At 46.1% G+C, this 15,807-nt stretch overlaps 1 protein-coding gene across 1 annotated transcript in view; it reads right to left on the bottom strand.

The window, feature by feature from the left end:
• The window catches only part of CSMD2 (CUB and Sushi multiple domains 2), a 690,555-nt gene extending 675,594 nt beyond the window's left edge, over window positions 1-14,961 (bottom strand). Inside the window, exon 1 of the mRNA XM_056846155.1 lies at window positions 14,834-14,961. Within this exon, the coding sequence (XP_056702133.1) occupies window positions 14,834-14,906 (73 nt within the window). The 5' untranslated portion in view covers window positions 14,907-14,961. The remainder of the gene's footprint in view (window positions 1-14,833) is intronic.
• Between the last annotated feature and the right edge of the window lie 846 nt (window positions 14,962-15,807).

Here is a 15,807-nt window from a genome sequence, read left to right as displayed (position 1 = left end):
GTTGAACAACTCTTACTGTAAAAAACCTTTTCCCCGATATCCAGGAAAAAGCCCATAATTTAAACCCATTATTTCGAGTCCTGTCCTCTGCTGCCAACAGGAACAGCTCCCTGCCCTCCTCTAAGTGACAGCCCTCCAAATATTTAAAGAGAGCAATCATGTCCCCCCCAACTTCCTCTTTTCCAGACTGAACACTCCCAAATCCCTCAGCCTTTCCTCGTAGGACTTGGTCTCCCCCCTCCCCCCCCCAAAAAAAATATCCAGCTCACAAGAGCTGCACAACTAGGGTTGCCAGCTCCAGGTTGGGAAATACCTGGAGATTTTTTTTGGGGGGGGGGTGGTTTGGAGAGGGGAGGGACTTCAATGCCATAGAGTCCAAAGCAGCCATTTTCTCCAGGGGAACTGATCTCTGTCGCCTGGAGATCAGTTGTCATAGCGGGAGATCTCCAGCCACCACCTAGAGGTTGGCAACCCTATGCACAACATCAGTGCTGTCAATTCATGGCTCCATCATGGCTCCAGGGTTGCCAGCCTCCAGGTCGGGCCTAAAGATCATCAAGAATTACAATTGATTATTACATAGATTAGTTCTCCTGGAGAAAATGGCTGCTTTGGAGGGTGGACTCTATGGGATTAGCTGCTTTGGGTTCCCAATCAGAAAGAAAAACAGGATATATATATATGTGTGTGATAATACCCATCTGAGGTTCCTCCCCTCCCCAACCCTGTTCTCCCCAGGCTCCACCCCCAAAATCTCCAGGAATTTCCCAACCTGGAGTCAGCAACCCTAGCTGTAACTGCCCACGGCTTGCGGGGTGCACCCTTGGGGGTTGGGGTGGGGCAGCTAGAGGTAGAGTGTAAGAACAGCAATTTCCCCTGAATACAGAGGATGTGCATCTATAAATACATGACCTCGAAAACAGCAAGAATGCCTCACAGTTAAAAAGTGACCTGAATATTGTACAACTGAAAAACAAAATCAAATAATTGTAACTGTTTTTTTATTTTCAAAGAGATCACCCCATTCATAAAACAGGGGTCCAGGGGCACATCTTAAAGTTGTTAGACCCCCTGCGACAGTTCAGAGCCCTGGGACGCAGCACCCCCCTAGGGTTCCCTACTTCCAGGTAGTGGCTGGAGATCTCCTGGGATTACAACTGATCTCCAGGCAGCAGAGACCAGCTCACCTGGAGAAAAAGGCCACTTTGGAAGGTGGACTCTATGGCATTATACTTTATTGAATTCTCGCCCCCTCCCCAAACTCCACCCTCCTTGGGCTCCACCCCTAAAATCTCCAGGTATTTTCCAACCCGAACTGGCAACCCTACAGCCTCCAGCATTCTTTTTCCTGGACCAGTCTTAGTTAAACCTCAGTTACGGAAAGGAGAGGGGTTCTAGCTCACCCTTGACCTTCTCTCTCTTGAGACAGCCACCTCTCCCTGAGCTGGGTTACCAGCCCCGGGTTGGGAAATACCTGGAAATTCTGAGGATGGAGCCTGAGGAGGGCGGGGTTTGAGGAGGGTCTTCCATGGGGTACAATGCTATAGAGTCCATTCCTCCAGGTGAACTGATCTGTCACCTGGAGATTGGTTGTAATAGCAAGCCATCTCCAGCCACCACCTGGAGGCTGGCAACCCTCCCTGAGCATCATGGGAGCAGTCTGCCCTTTCCTCCTTGGCCTTCCCTGGGCAGATCTAATACAGGACTACCAGGGGTTGGCTGAACCTTAGGGTTGGCAATCTCCAGGTACTAGCTGGAGATCTCCTGCTATTACAACTGATCTCTGGCCGATAGAGATCAGTTCACCTGGAGAGGATGGCCGCTTTGGCAACTGGACTCTATGGCATTGAAGTCCCTCCCCTCCTCAAACCCCGCCCTCCTCAGGCTCTGCCCCAAATCCCTCCAGCAGATGGTGAAGAGGGACCTGGCAATCCTACTGACCCTGGACTCCCCCAATGCCCTCTCTTCAGAGCCCATGGACTCTGAAGGGAGTGAAGGGATTCTGGGCCAATGGCCTCCCTGGCTGGGCCCTCCCTTCTCTTGCCATGACATGAGGTTTTAAAAAGATGCTCTGCCTGCCTGCTCAGACCCCAGCTGCTGCCGGGCTCCTCCTCTGGCATGTGCCCAGATGAAGCCTTGGGTGTGAGCTACACCTCCCTTCTGAGGCATGTGCCAGGCCTGCCAGGCTCTGAGGCCACTGCTGGTGCATTTCTGAGCGTGGTCTTGTTCTTGATCCTTTCCCCACAACCTTTGGTTGGGCCACCTGCCTCAAACGTACCTGGGCAATGCCATTCCCTGTTGGAGTCTCTTCTGGAGCAGGTGACTGCCACAGGGCCTGTGGCTCAGTGGAATAACATCTGCTCTGCACGCAGAAGGTCCTAGGTTCAATCCCTGGCATCTTCAGTTAAAAGAATCAGGCAATAGGTGATGGGAAAGACCTCTACCTGAGACCTTGGAGAGCAGCTACTTCTGCCAGTCAGAGTAGACAATCCTGACCTTGACAGACCAATGATCCAGACGCAGCACAAGGCAGCATATGTTTAAAGGGGAGGGGGTGTGGCTCAGTGGTAGAGCCTCTGCTTGGCGTGCAGAAGGTCCCAGGTTCATTCCCCGGTATCTCCAGTTAAAGGGACTAGGCAAGTAGGTGACATGAAAGACCTCTCTGCCTGAGACCCTGGAGAGTTGCTGCCGGTCTGAGTAGACAATACTGACTTTGACGGACCAAGGGTCTGATTCAGTATAAGGCAGCTTCATGTGCACGTGTCTAACAACATTTCTTCCAGCACAAGCTCTTTTCAAAGTCAAAGCATACCAGCGGATGAACATAACCATTAAATCGATGCTTTTTATACACACAAAAGAAAGGTAGGGGCATTAGGTATATCCTGCTAACAGACCTACACCCCAATGCATTTATTGAAGTAAGAGTTGACTCACAAACACGTATGTTGGAATCAATTCTGTTAGACTTTACAGCACCTGTTTTATTTTGCTGCTCCAGATTCTATCCACCTAGAATTGTGATTTTAAGTGTCTAAATAGCCTAGTTTACAATGTAATCTGAACTTAATACAAGCACGTGAAGTCTATGCTTACAATCTTTGTCAACCCTCGTCAACCCTCTATCAAACGCATTACATTAAAACCTGCTTTTCTGCGTGAAAAGAGCCACAGCGAATAACAGAGCTGACTTCTGAGGTCAACCATTTTAAAAGGACACCATTTTATCATCACAATGTACCTTTGAGTAGGACAGGCTGAAAGGAAATGACTGGCTCAAAGCCACCCCACCAGATGTATCTTCACAGCTGTGCAAGGATCTGAACCCAGGTTTCCTCAATCCAAGGTCAACAATCTATCCGCCACACAAGCACTTTTTGCAAAACAGTGTCCCAAAAGATCTTGGGGGATCCCTAGAAGTTCACCAGGAAGTTTCAATGACAAGATCAGCTTCTCTGAAAAAACATCTTGATCATCAATACTGATCTTCCACATGATGTGTAGTTATAGTAGTCCTGATCACAAGTTACAATGAACATGTGTATCCTGCATGTGCATGCGTATATCTGCTGGTACAATGGAGCCAACGCATGTTCACTTTACGGATGCTATTGGAAAGGAGAAAGATGGCCCACCATGGAGCCTCTGGGGTGCATGAAGCCTCAGGCATAGAAGGAAGCTCTTTTTCTGAGGAGTCTTCTTCTCAGGTGAGGGCTGGACTGCAGGAGGTCTTGGGCATTGTGCTTTAGGTAAAGATGGATAGCTCTTGGGCTTGACTACTCTACATGGGGCTGCCCTTGAAGGTACTGTGGAAACTGCAATTGGTTCAAAATGCTGCAGCTCGTTTTCATCAGGAGTAAGTCATTGAGGTAGTATCATTCCAATTCTGAGATCCTTACACTGGCTTCCTACATGTTTCTGGGTTCAATTCAAGGTGCTGGTGCTTATCGTTAAAGCCCCCACCCCCTCATGACCTGGGATCCACATAGAAGGACTAGGTCTCCCTGAATATACCTGTACAGCAGCTCCAGTCATCCCAGCTGTCTTGGTGTTTTGTTGGTTTTAATTGTAGATGCTGTTTTATTCTTTTAAATTTGTCATCATCAACCCTCTCAAGTTTGATTTTGGGGGGAGAAAGTTGGGCTAATAAACATTTGAAACAAATATGTTTCCAACAGCAGCCCAAAAAGCAGCCCGAAAACTCTAGAGAAGACATTTTCCAAGCAGCATAGAAACAAAATGTAAGACAGATGACATGGAATCTCCTCCCTTGGAGGTTTTCAAGAAAAAGCCACAAAATCACTTTAGATTTGAGAAGAGAACCTCAGAACTGATCCCCTGTGATTCCTGCAGCCCCACCTCCTTCATCTGCATAGCCACATCTAGAAATCCACTTTTAGTTGCACTAGAGCAGTGGTTCCCAAACTTTTCGGGCCACCGCCCCTTTGGTTCCACAAACTCAACCCCACGCCCCCTACCCTATCCTATTTAAAACATTATTCAAAATAGGGGGTTGCATGACTCACTAAAGAAGATAATAACAATTAAATTTCAAAACAGTAACAATTAATTGCACATATATTCAAAATCAAATTAAAACCTTTTAGTTGAAATTTATTCAACAAAACTGATGAACTTGATCCAGTGGTACCAGCTCTTCAAAGTCTGGAAATTTTTTTTGATAGTTTCCACCAAATTTGCCAGCATGGTGCCATAGCTTGATCTATTGTAAATTAGTGAACAACACAGTTGAAGGGGCCCACCTCTAGCGGCTCCCCTGCTGCCCTCTTGCCTCTTAGTGCCCCCCTAGGTAATCCCACCGCCCCCCAGGGGGTGGTACTGCCCACTTTGGGAACCACTGCACTAGAGTGTGACGAACAGACTGCAAGAACTTGTCTTCATTTATATAGGAATTCCTCCCCAGAGACTGCCAAATACCGAGGATCACATCTCAAATTCTATTAACTGTGCCTATTAACTGTTTAACAGTTAATTCTATTAACTGTTTTCACAATCCGGCTCGACACGTGGTGGCAGCGAGGCCCTCATCCCTTCTGCACCATTTCAGACAACTTTAATCGAGGAGAGCGTACTGCAAAACACACACACACACACAGAGAAAAACACACTCAAATAGCCCAGTGATGCTCTCAACACTGAACCAACTTGGCAGCGAACGGGCAGGACCGAGATCCATGGCAGACTGCCTGTATCATGCTCCATGCACCCGCTTTGATGCATGTCTCCTTCTGACAGAACTCCAAGACGACTGGAAGGCAGCCACGTCTTCCCTCCTTCCTTCCCTCAAGCAGCGATGCCGCAGAATAGCTCAGCTAGCAAAGAGACCGTCAACTGTTCTGAGTTTGCATGGATAACCCAACTCGGGACCAGATCAGAAGCGCTTGCAAATGAATCTGACTCCCAGAAGAAACAAAGATCAAAATCTGAAATTCTGACACCTTTACCTGTCAAGGTAAGTTGTCATCGTCGTACCCCCAATTAAAATTTAAAATAACAATAATAATCAAGACACTTGCAATAATGGCTTGACCATCAATACCAAATCCCAGCTATGGAACAAGGACTCCTTCACCTTAACATGAAGATATCAAATTGTTTTGAGACATTAATATATCTAACTGTTTACTGCCAGAGTATTTTATGTACAGTACTTGGCAGATGGTCATCTGTCCTTTGCTTACAGACTTCCAGTGAAAAAGAATCCACAACCTTCTAAGGCAGGGTGTTCCATTATTGAACAGCTCTTATCATTAGGACACTTCTCCTAATATTTAGCCAAAATCTGCTTCAGTATAATTTCCATAAATTGTCCTCCGTAGCAAGGGAGAACAATTCTGTTACGTTTTCTATATGACGGCCGTTTAGATATATGAAGGCAGCGATTGTGCACCTCTTTGATCTTCCACACTAAACGTGTCCAACTCTTTCGAGCTTTCCTCTGGTTTCCAGACCCCTCACCATCCTGGTCACACTTGTCTGAATGCACTCTAGTCTGTCAACATACTTATAAAAATGCAGGGCCCAGAACCGGACGCAGTACTCCAGGTGAGGCCTGGCCAACACAGATCAGAATGGAACTGTTACTTCCTACGGCCTGGACAAGAGGCACCTGTTAACACAGCCCATGACGACATTTGCTTTTTTAGCAGCCGCATCACACCGCTGGCTCATGTTCAACTGGTGATCAGCTAACGCTGCAATCCTTTCAACCTTTATATACCACTGACACGCCAGTAATGTTGAGAAATGCATACACTGGCTTGGAAAAAATTCAGCACGAGAGCACACCGTGGGGTTGAAAATAAAGATTCATGTGTTCAATTTTCACAAGGGAGACGCAAAATAGAAATGAGTATTTTTGAGCTGGACCAGCCAAGATGAGAAATTCAACAGTGTTCCTACAATAGTTAGGCTAACAATGACAGTGTTTTTTTTTTAATTAAACCATAAAACCGGCATTAAAACCAGTGCAGCAACAAGTTATTAGACTACTATTAGAAGTAAAATCAAAGATTCAGAAATGGGAGGGGGAGGCAACACAAGAATCACGTCTATGTGAACAGCTTTTTAATTTTATTTAAAATACTTGGATCCCATTCTCTCATTAAAATATTCTCCAGGTCCCTAACAGTATTCAGCTAGAACAATGAAAAATACTTTATGTTCTTGCTGGATGTGGAAATTGAATTGAACTGAATTTTAACAGATTCTGTGCCAAGCAAATGCTAGTGAGGAGGGAGTTGTGGAGTCAAGGTGCCCCAGCAGAGAAGGCTGTGCCCCTGATAAGCCACCCACCTTACCCCAGAAAGTGGAGGGCACATATTACTGGGCATCAGTAGATTAACCTGGCCACTTGCTTCAAATACTTGGCCTTCTGATTCACCTACTTGTAGCACATAATACCCACCCCAAAAAAAAACAAGTTCTTGCTCTCTTTTTCTTCAGGGATCAGTAACCAGAGGGCTTCGGGGCAATCGGTCAGAAGTACGATCTAATAAGCAGTTGCCAATCCAGAGGACAAAGGTTTGTGATACTTTGAGGGGAGAGGGTATGAACCTCAGCCTTCCACTCTGTTCTCAAAATAAGTCTCTAAGATTGCTTTAGGGCAGGGGTCCCCAACCTTTTCGAGCCTGCAGGCACCTTCGGCATTCTGATACAGAGTGGTGGGCACAGCCACAAAACGGCTGCCATATAGGGTTAAAATTACAAATATGCAAATTTTAATAAGGTGCACATGTAGATTAAAAGCATAACACTCCTAGTAAAGGCAAAAACTTACACATTCAGTATATACAAACATAAACAACTGCGATGTACAATCTTTCTTGGACCAACAGGAGATCCAAATCGGACCAAATGCGTTTCGGCCTGGATAGGCCTTTCTCAGCGGTCAGTATAAAATTATAACTTATCACACATCCTAATATTATGTGTGTGTGTGTTAAGTGCCGTCAAGTAGCTTCCGACTCCTGGCGACCCTATGAATGAAAGTCCTCCAAAATGTCCTATCTTTGACAGCGTTGCTCAGATCCTGCAAACTGAAGGCTGTGGCTTCCTTTATTGAGTCAATCCATCTCTTGTTGGGTCTTCCTCTTTTCCTGCTGCCCTCAACTTTTCCTAGCATGACGGTCTTTTCCAGTGACTCTTGTCGTCTCATGACGTGACCAAAATATGACAGCCTCAGTTTAGTCATTTTAGCTTCTATTCTATTATAATCATAACATAATGGGCAGTAAGAAATATCTAAAAGCCCTTCTAGTACAGTGAAGCTCCCTGTGAATTTCTTTATTCTTATACATTAAAACCTGGCTTCACTGTCTCACCTTCTGGTGTATGCTGGGTTCTTAAGGACGTGGATGCATCAAGCAGTGTATTAGGTCAAATATAGGGTTGCCATACCCCCCACTTTGGGCTCCCTCCCCTTGGCGCCATTCAGCTGGCCAGTAATGGTCTTACCAGCATGAAACTGATGCCTAACCCCCACGTCATCGCAGCTGATGCTCTGATATTTGGGCAAAAACCCGACGATTAAAACGCCTTCCACCCTAGAGTTCTGGCCCAAATACCGGAGCACCCCTACGTCATCAGCATCGTGACGTCACTTCCAGTGCACACCAGAAATGACATTGCCACTGGTAAGTTCCCCCCACCCCCTCCAACCGGCAACCCTATTGCAACAGGGCCTGGCAACCCTATTGCAACAGGAGGTGGCGCCATCTACAAAAGGGTTGCCCCAGCTTACCTTCGGTGACACAGTGAAGATCCTTGTGCCGTGGTGGCAGATGCCGCCAGAGCAACATTTTAAAAAACCTGCACAGCCAATCAGATCTCCACTGGCCAATCTGAAGCCCTGCTGGGCAAAAGCTTCATCTGGCCCTGCCCACTTTATAAAAACACGTGGCAGGCATCAGAAAAAGGCACCATGCTCAGGACCCTTTTCTTAGGGCTTCAAGGATTGGCACAACTAGGTGCAGCTGAGTCGAATCCATCCCGATACAGCGTCCTCATGGGGAGGCAAACTAGTCATCATATACAATGATGGGAAATCCTATTCCCCTCCGGTCCAATGTGATTTCTTTCTTTTTTCTCTCTCGCTTGTCAGTGGTATATAAATACCGTAAAAGACCGAACTTCATCAAAACACCAGCAGCAACAAAGTGCAGAACCGAAAGAAATGAAGAAAGAGCACATTCATGCATCTTCAGGCTCCGCCCCAAAAACCTCCTGCTGGTGGCAAAGAGGGATTTGGCAACCCTACAAACAGACACCCTGATACAAGATGGAGATAGATCCAGACATTTTCTCCAGATTGTCCTGCATGCTCCTCACCATAAAACGTGAACCCTTGATTCAAGGATCCCATGGTCATTTGAATGTAAATACTGAATTTGCTTATGTCCATATAGTCCCACAGTGAGGGGGGGGGGGGAAACCTAGTTCATTAAAAAAAATATTAACTACTGATTATCTGGCACACTGAAGGCCTGTCAAGAGGGGTTTCGTCAATTTTGGGGCATGCCTCCACTTACGTCCAGGCCATTCAACACTTTAAAGATTTGACACCAAGCAGAAAAAGTCCCTGAATATCAGGGTCTCTTTTCCCCACTTCTATCATCTTTTACTTCAAATTTAATCACCAAGGGTGTAAATAATTTGCTTCACATAATGGATGGAGCATGTGACTACCCAACTCTCACATCCATTACATGAACACCAAAAGCAGCATTTTATTGGCATCATCTGTGGGGTTGCCAGGTCTCTTTTTGCCACTGGCAGGATGTTTTTGGGGTGGAGCCTGAAGAGGGCAGAGTTTGGGGAGGGGAGGGACTTCAATGCCATAGAGTCCAATTGCCGAAGAGGCCATTTTCTCCAGGTAAACTGATCTCTATCGGATGGAGATCAGTTGTAACAGCAGGAGATCACCAGCTGTGTGTGTGTAAAGTGCCGTCAAGTCACTAGTACCTGAAAAATGGGAACCCTAATCATCTGCAGAATCAAAAATGATGATACTTCAAAGCCAGAAGCCCTGTTTCACATGTGAACACATATTCAATCCATATAAAGTGTATACATGATTGTTTTAAATACATTTGTTGGGTAATTCTCGTGTTACATTCAATGCATGTACAGCTGAATGTGTGATACAAACTGCACATTTCTCCAGGTACTGTTCCCTGGTTTCAGTTGCAAATAGGGTTGCCAGATCCCTCTTTGCCACCGGTGGGAGGTTTTTGGAACAGAGCCAGAGGAGGGCAGGGTTCGGGGAGGGACTTCAATGCCGTAGAGTCTAACTGCTGAAACAGCCATCTTCTCCAGGTGAACTGGTTTATATTGGCTGGAGATCAGTTGTAATAGCAGGAGATCTCCAGCTAGTACCTGGAGGTTCACTGTAACATGTAAATAGGGCCTCTTGTCTATGGGGAACACAACAGGGCCCCAAGGAGATCCAAGACAAGCATACCTTCTAGGAACTCCTAGAGGTGTTATCCAAGGCATGGTGTGGGGTCTCACTCTTTTTTAATTGTGCCACAGGCTGCATCCTATTCACTATGAAACTAAAACCCACCCATATGTCTGATACATTTTAGGAAAGCTAAGAGATACGGAATTCCGAAAATGACCTTTATATGTAGCTAGCAAAATACCTACAAGGAGGGAGTAAATTCAGTTTTAAATGTTTTCATGACTGCAATTCTCTTCAGCGTTCTATTTCTGGGCCAACAAGTGCAGCATATCTTTTTTTTAAAAAAATAAAACAATAATGATGAATAGAAGGCAAAGAATCCTCAGAGGTACAGTGCATCTCTATGGCCCTGGAAGCGGATACAGATTCACAACATCTACCACTTCAGTTGCATAGCACCACCAATTTGTTGGTCAAAGCAGATCATGACAGAAGGCTGGGAACAGGCATTTGAAACACCTGCTGAGGTGTTTCCTGCCCCCCTCTTACTCCTTCCCCAAATGTTCTCAAAAAGGCAGAAGTGCACAAAGGCTTCACAAAGTTGGACATCCCGGACACAAACAAAGATGTACAGCACAAGACCAGGTCCTGGCCCGCTGGCTCTAAAGAGAGAAGCGTTAGTTCCCCAAGAAGCTGAAGGTAGGAAAAACTGCCCAAAGACAGTGGCGGCAGCACATACATCATCACCAAACCGTTCATTTTAGGACCAATTTACAGATATTATTTGGAGAGACTATCCCCTCGATTTTAGAAAGGAGCTAGCATGTTACAGATTTACGGTGCTGAACTAGAATCTGTGTAGGGTTGCCAGGTCCCTCTTCGCCACCGGCGGCAGGTTTTTGGGGTGGAGCCTGAGGAGGGTGGGGTTTGGGGAGGGGCTTCAATGCCATAGAGTCCAATTGCCAAAGCGGCCACTTTCTCCAGGTGAACGGATCTCTATCGGCTGGAGATCAGTTGTAATAGCAGGAGATCTCTAGCTACTATCTGGAGGGTGGCAACCCTATTAGAATGGCATACCAAGATGTGGGAGACCAGGGTTCAAATCCCCACTATGAAGCTCACTGGGTGACCTTGGATCAGTCCCATTCTCTCAGCATAGCCTACCTCACAGGGTTGTTCTGAGGGCTATACAGTGATAAGCTGTTCAGTGTTTAGGACTGATAAAGAAAAGAAGCTACTTGGCTCTTTAAGATCTATAAGCGAAGTCGAAATGGAACTGTGGATATGAAGAGCTAAGTTGGAGTTGATATTTGTAAGGTTTGGGGTTAATGGTTAGATAAGTTACTAGCACCATTTGTGAATGCATTTTGTATGTTGGAATTTTGTGAAATGTTAAAATGTGTAGATTTATAGCTGATTAAAGTCCTGTTTTTTTAGAAATATTTACCTTAGATTAGAGCCACAGTTGCGGTTTGCTTTTGATAGTCAACTACCTGGAGGTTGGCAACCCTAGATCTGTGACACCTGCATTCAGATGCTCCTGCTATGAAGCTCACTGGGTGATCTTTGGCTAGTTAATAGTCATAGCCAATCCTACCTCACAGGGTGGTTGTGAGTATACAAAGAAGAGACAATGGTATACGCCCCTCTAAGTCCCTCGGAGAAAGGGGGGGGGAGATAAGAATAAACAAGGTAAACAATCCCAATCCCTAAAGCCTGGTTTATTTTCTGTCTGCAGTAGGCGTCTCACACACACATTACAGATAGCCACAGGATGTTCTGTTGCATTTATAACAAAATTCTAGTGGCACCTTAAAGACTCACAACATTTATATCAATATGAGCTTTCGTGAGTCAGAGCTGACTTTTCCAGATAAACTTGTCTCGTGTTTCTCCCAGAAAAGATGGAGGATGGTGGATTTGTTGATGGCTTCCAAAACGTTTCCAAAGAGGTCGAAAAGGTGATGTGGAAGAGCTGTTCATGGCAGTCCTACACAACAACTGAATGCAGCCTACAAACTCTGGCCTTCCAGTTTTAAACAAGAGAACCAGGGGGGTGACACAAATGAAATAACTGGTCTTGGACCGGGGAGAACTGTGTTCAGATCCCCCCTCAGCCATGAAGCTCAAAGGGTGACCATAGAGCATCCGTGAGATAAAAGTAACCTCCATACTCCTCAGACTAATGATAGACCTTAACATACACACTTCTGTTGTCCCAGATAGGCAGCAAAAACAGAAATTTTGGTGGCACGGGCTGAGGTAGGTCACGAGTGGAACAGCTTGAATTATAGTCCCTGAAGTGAGAAAAAAGAACCACGTCAAACTCGAACTGGCGCCAACGTGATAGGGTTCTAGGGCCAGGGGTGTTGTTCCTTCTAGAGGAAACGTCTGAGGGATATTGAAGGAAGCCAGAAAAAGTGTTGACAAGGCTACCCAAACCTCTCAAGATGGGGAAGGTGTCTCCACAAATCCTTAGTTTAAACCGCAGGAAAAGTACATTTGAGTCTAATATTAGGAATACTCTCAACACCCACTGATTTCAAGGAGATTTAAAACCACTTTTTCTTTGGATGGAGTGATGTCAGAAGCAACTCAGCAAAAGAGCATGAAGCTTAGGGAGGAAGGAGACAAGAGAGATGTTGGGAGCTTACCATAAATATGTGTCTTAGCACCCAAAACTGGGTTCAATAACCAACCCTGTCGCCAGTCTTTTTCAAGAATACTTTGCCTACAGCATTTCTTTCTTACAAGGCACTTTATTGTGAAATGCCCCAGTGCAACAGAACCATTGTGGGAAACTGCCTACAATCACCTCTTCCTTCTTCGGCAGGAAAAGCCCTTTTAAGTGATAGTGAATTTGGTTGCTAACGCCGCACGCAGGGATCTCATTGTTGCTCATGATTTCCTCCAAGACAACAACATCTGTACAGATGTTGGCAGCAATCTGTTAACCCCCCTTCTTTAAATCCTCCTCGTTTAAGGTACTCTGTCAAGCAACAAGAGTTACTGGCAAGTTTCAGCAATCGGATGCAAGGAAGACTAGGGAAGGTGGGCGGCTATATGGTATACATCTGGATGCACATATTTAATACAGGCTATAACTACTCCCCAGCAATTTTTTTCCTGCACAGTTGTACTGCCACTCTTTGGGCACTGCGGGTTATTACTTCCTGTGCTGCACCTTTTTTCCAAGGAAAGAAATGGGCTGGAGCGGGCACTGTATAGACAACGTGGAACCCACCACCAAAGATCCATTTTTCGATCCACCACAAAACAGCAACCTTTCATTAACTGTTCATCATTACACCACAACCTATTTGAAAAAAACCTACAAACTGGAAACAACAGCATTCATGCAGCCAACGGGGCATACAATGATCCCAGTGTCATTTTTAATTGGGCACTAGTTACTTGCTCTGGAAAAGGAAGGTCTAAGAATTTAACTTCCTGTCTAAGACTAAGGTGTGTGGGGGGGGAAACAGATAACTGGGTTCAGTAAACAGGGACACAGACGAATACAGCTGATGCAGAGAAGGGGGAAAGGTTTGGGGGAAGAACGAAAGACTCCCAAACCCCATCAAAATCAAGACTGTATCGGAGTGAGAACGAAGAGATACGGAGTAGCCATCAGGGGCCAACATCTGAAATTGCTGTCCACTTCAAAACCAGGATCAATGTTTAGTGCCCGTTGGGTAGGCGAGGAGAGGAGATAATCCTTCGACCACTTTCGACTCTGGCCCTGTGTCCCACTTGTAGGATGACCATGCATAAAGTCTCTAAAGGTTCCACGAGGCAGGAAAGGGTATGCAGTGAGTCAAAAGGAATATTTTATCCCTAATCAGTTCATTGACTCTCTCTCTCTCTCTCCCCCCTCCCTCTCCATCCTTGGAAGGGTTTCCAAGAGATGCCCTTGAACAAACAGCCAATTGTCAGCCAGAGACCTCTTGGAGAGAATCTCCCGTGATGAGAGACAACAGACTTGCATTTCAATTGGAACCACAAAGTTGACAGATCATATACCTATATTAATTCGCTTTTTTAAAAGAGAGAAACGGAAGGAAGACCCCCCCCCCCAATGCTTGTGGGAAATCTGCCAAAAAGATACAGCAAGGAAGAAACTATATTCTTAAAGCTCTACGAAACACCCTTCCAGGGGAAAGGAGCACCCTCATAACCCCCCCCCCCCGACCTTGCTGGAATGACACTCCAGTAAGAAATGAAACTTCAGCAATAGATTAGTTCTTTGCTTGGACTCTACTGCAAGGGTGTATTGGAGGCTTACTAAGGAAACAACCTTCCTGTTTAACCTAGCGGGGTCCCTTTTCCAAAAGCAGGTGGGCTATGTTACCATCCAAATGCTGGGGGCAAATCCTCGATCCTGCTCTCTTTAACATGGGCAGGGGAAGGTGCGTGCATCATTCATACAGTGTTTCTATAGGAATGCAACATCTACAGAGGAAACATGTCCAAGATACCTAGGGAATGGGTGGGGGGGAGATCCATCAGAATACTTATTTCCCCAACCTTGCCGAGTTCACACCCTGGCTCCCCAGAAAGGCAGCCAAACGATTTTTTCCCCCCAAGAGGCAGAGTTGCCCCCATCTTTTCCTGTCCTTCAAAACAATAGACAACCCCCCCCCCTTTTGATACGTGTTGATCTAACTCCCCATCCTTGGAAAAAACTTTAACATCATGCTTAAAAAAAAAAATTGGAACGAGAAGGCTCTCCTTACAGGGGGAGACCCCAACAGACCCGACCCTACACACCCACCCAAGTTGGGGGGAAATGCAAAATAACCGGAGGAGGGTCTCCCAGCGGGGTGGGGGGACCCCCATCCAAGGGGCCAACCATGCCCATGCCATCGAGACCCGAAACTTAACCAGCCTCCCGCGACTTCCACTTACCGGCGGCTGATGTGGCCAGAACCCCCACCGACAGCAGAAGAATCCGGCTCCAGGAGCTCACCTCCACCGTCATGAGAGCAAAAATCCCCAATTTCCCCCAATTCCGTTTAAAGCTGCAGCGGCATGCCGGCTTGTCCCAGCCAAAAGAGGGTTGCATGTCAAAGAGGGGCTGGGGGGGTTGATTTGCTTGGAGGAGGAGGAGGAGGAGGAAGGGAGGGGAAGGAGGGGGGAGAGGGAGAGAGAGGGAGCGGTGGATGATTGGTTTGGGGTTTTTTTTTAACCCCCCCCTCCTTTGCTTAGTGGGATAATCTACAATGGGAGGGAAAGCAGGTTGCCTTTTTAAAAATGAAACGAGGCGGCGGGGGGGGGATAGCTGCTATTTAATGTCTTCATAGAGATATCATTTGAATTTTTTTATATGTTTTGCTCTGGGAACAAGAAATGCAAAGATCTCTCCCCCCCCCCTTTTTTTTTTTAGCTGCTGCAGCCGGGCTAAACCAAGTCGCGCCGGAGCTTGGGGAGAAAGGAAAACTGGTTCCGTCTCTCCTTTCCCCCCTTCTCTCCCAGCAGATTTTTGGTCTAAATGTTGCCTATTTTGGCTCGAGCTTTTCGAGGATTAACAGCGGAAACTCCCAAGGGGGTCATACGTTTAAATTTCAGGTGATTAATCATTGCTGCATCCCTGGGGTTTTTTTTTTAATGGCACCCCTTCTCCCCCCTCCTTTTACTAAATACTGGGGGGTGGTGGAGGGCTGTTCCATGCTAGGTTAATTCACCGCCTGTACCTTCCTGATCCTGCAAAAAAACAAACCTTCCATTCCAATGCATATATATATAAAACCTTTGCAAATCTCTCTCTCTCACACACACACACACAGAGCACCGCCTTAAAAGAAAAAAAAAAAGATCTCGTTGTCTTTTTCTTTTTGCCATCTTTTCTGATGAACAATTCACAGATCTTGGAGGAAAATCGA

Source organism: Euleptes europaea, chromosome 3 (genome assembly GCF_029931775.1).
Source record: "Euleptes europaea isolate rEulEur1 chromosome 3, rEulEur1.hap1, whole genome shotgun sequence".
Taxonomy (NCBI): Eukaryota; Metazoa; Chordata; class Lepidosauria; order Squamata; family Sphaerodactylidae; genus Euleptes; species Euleptes europaea.
This window is presented reverse-complemented; position numbering and strand designations above follow the sequence as displayed.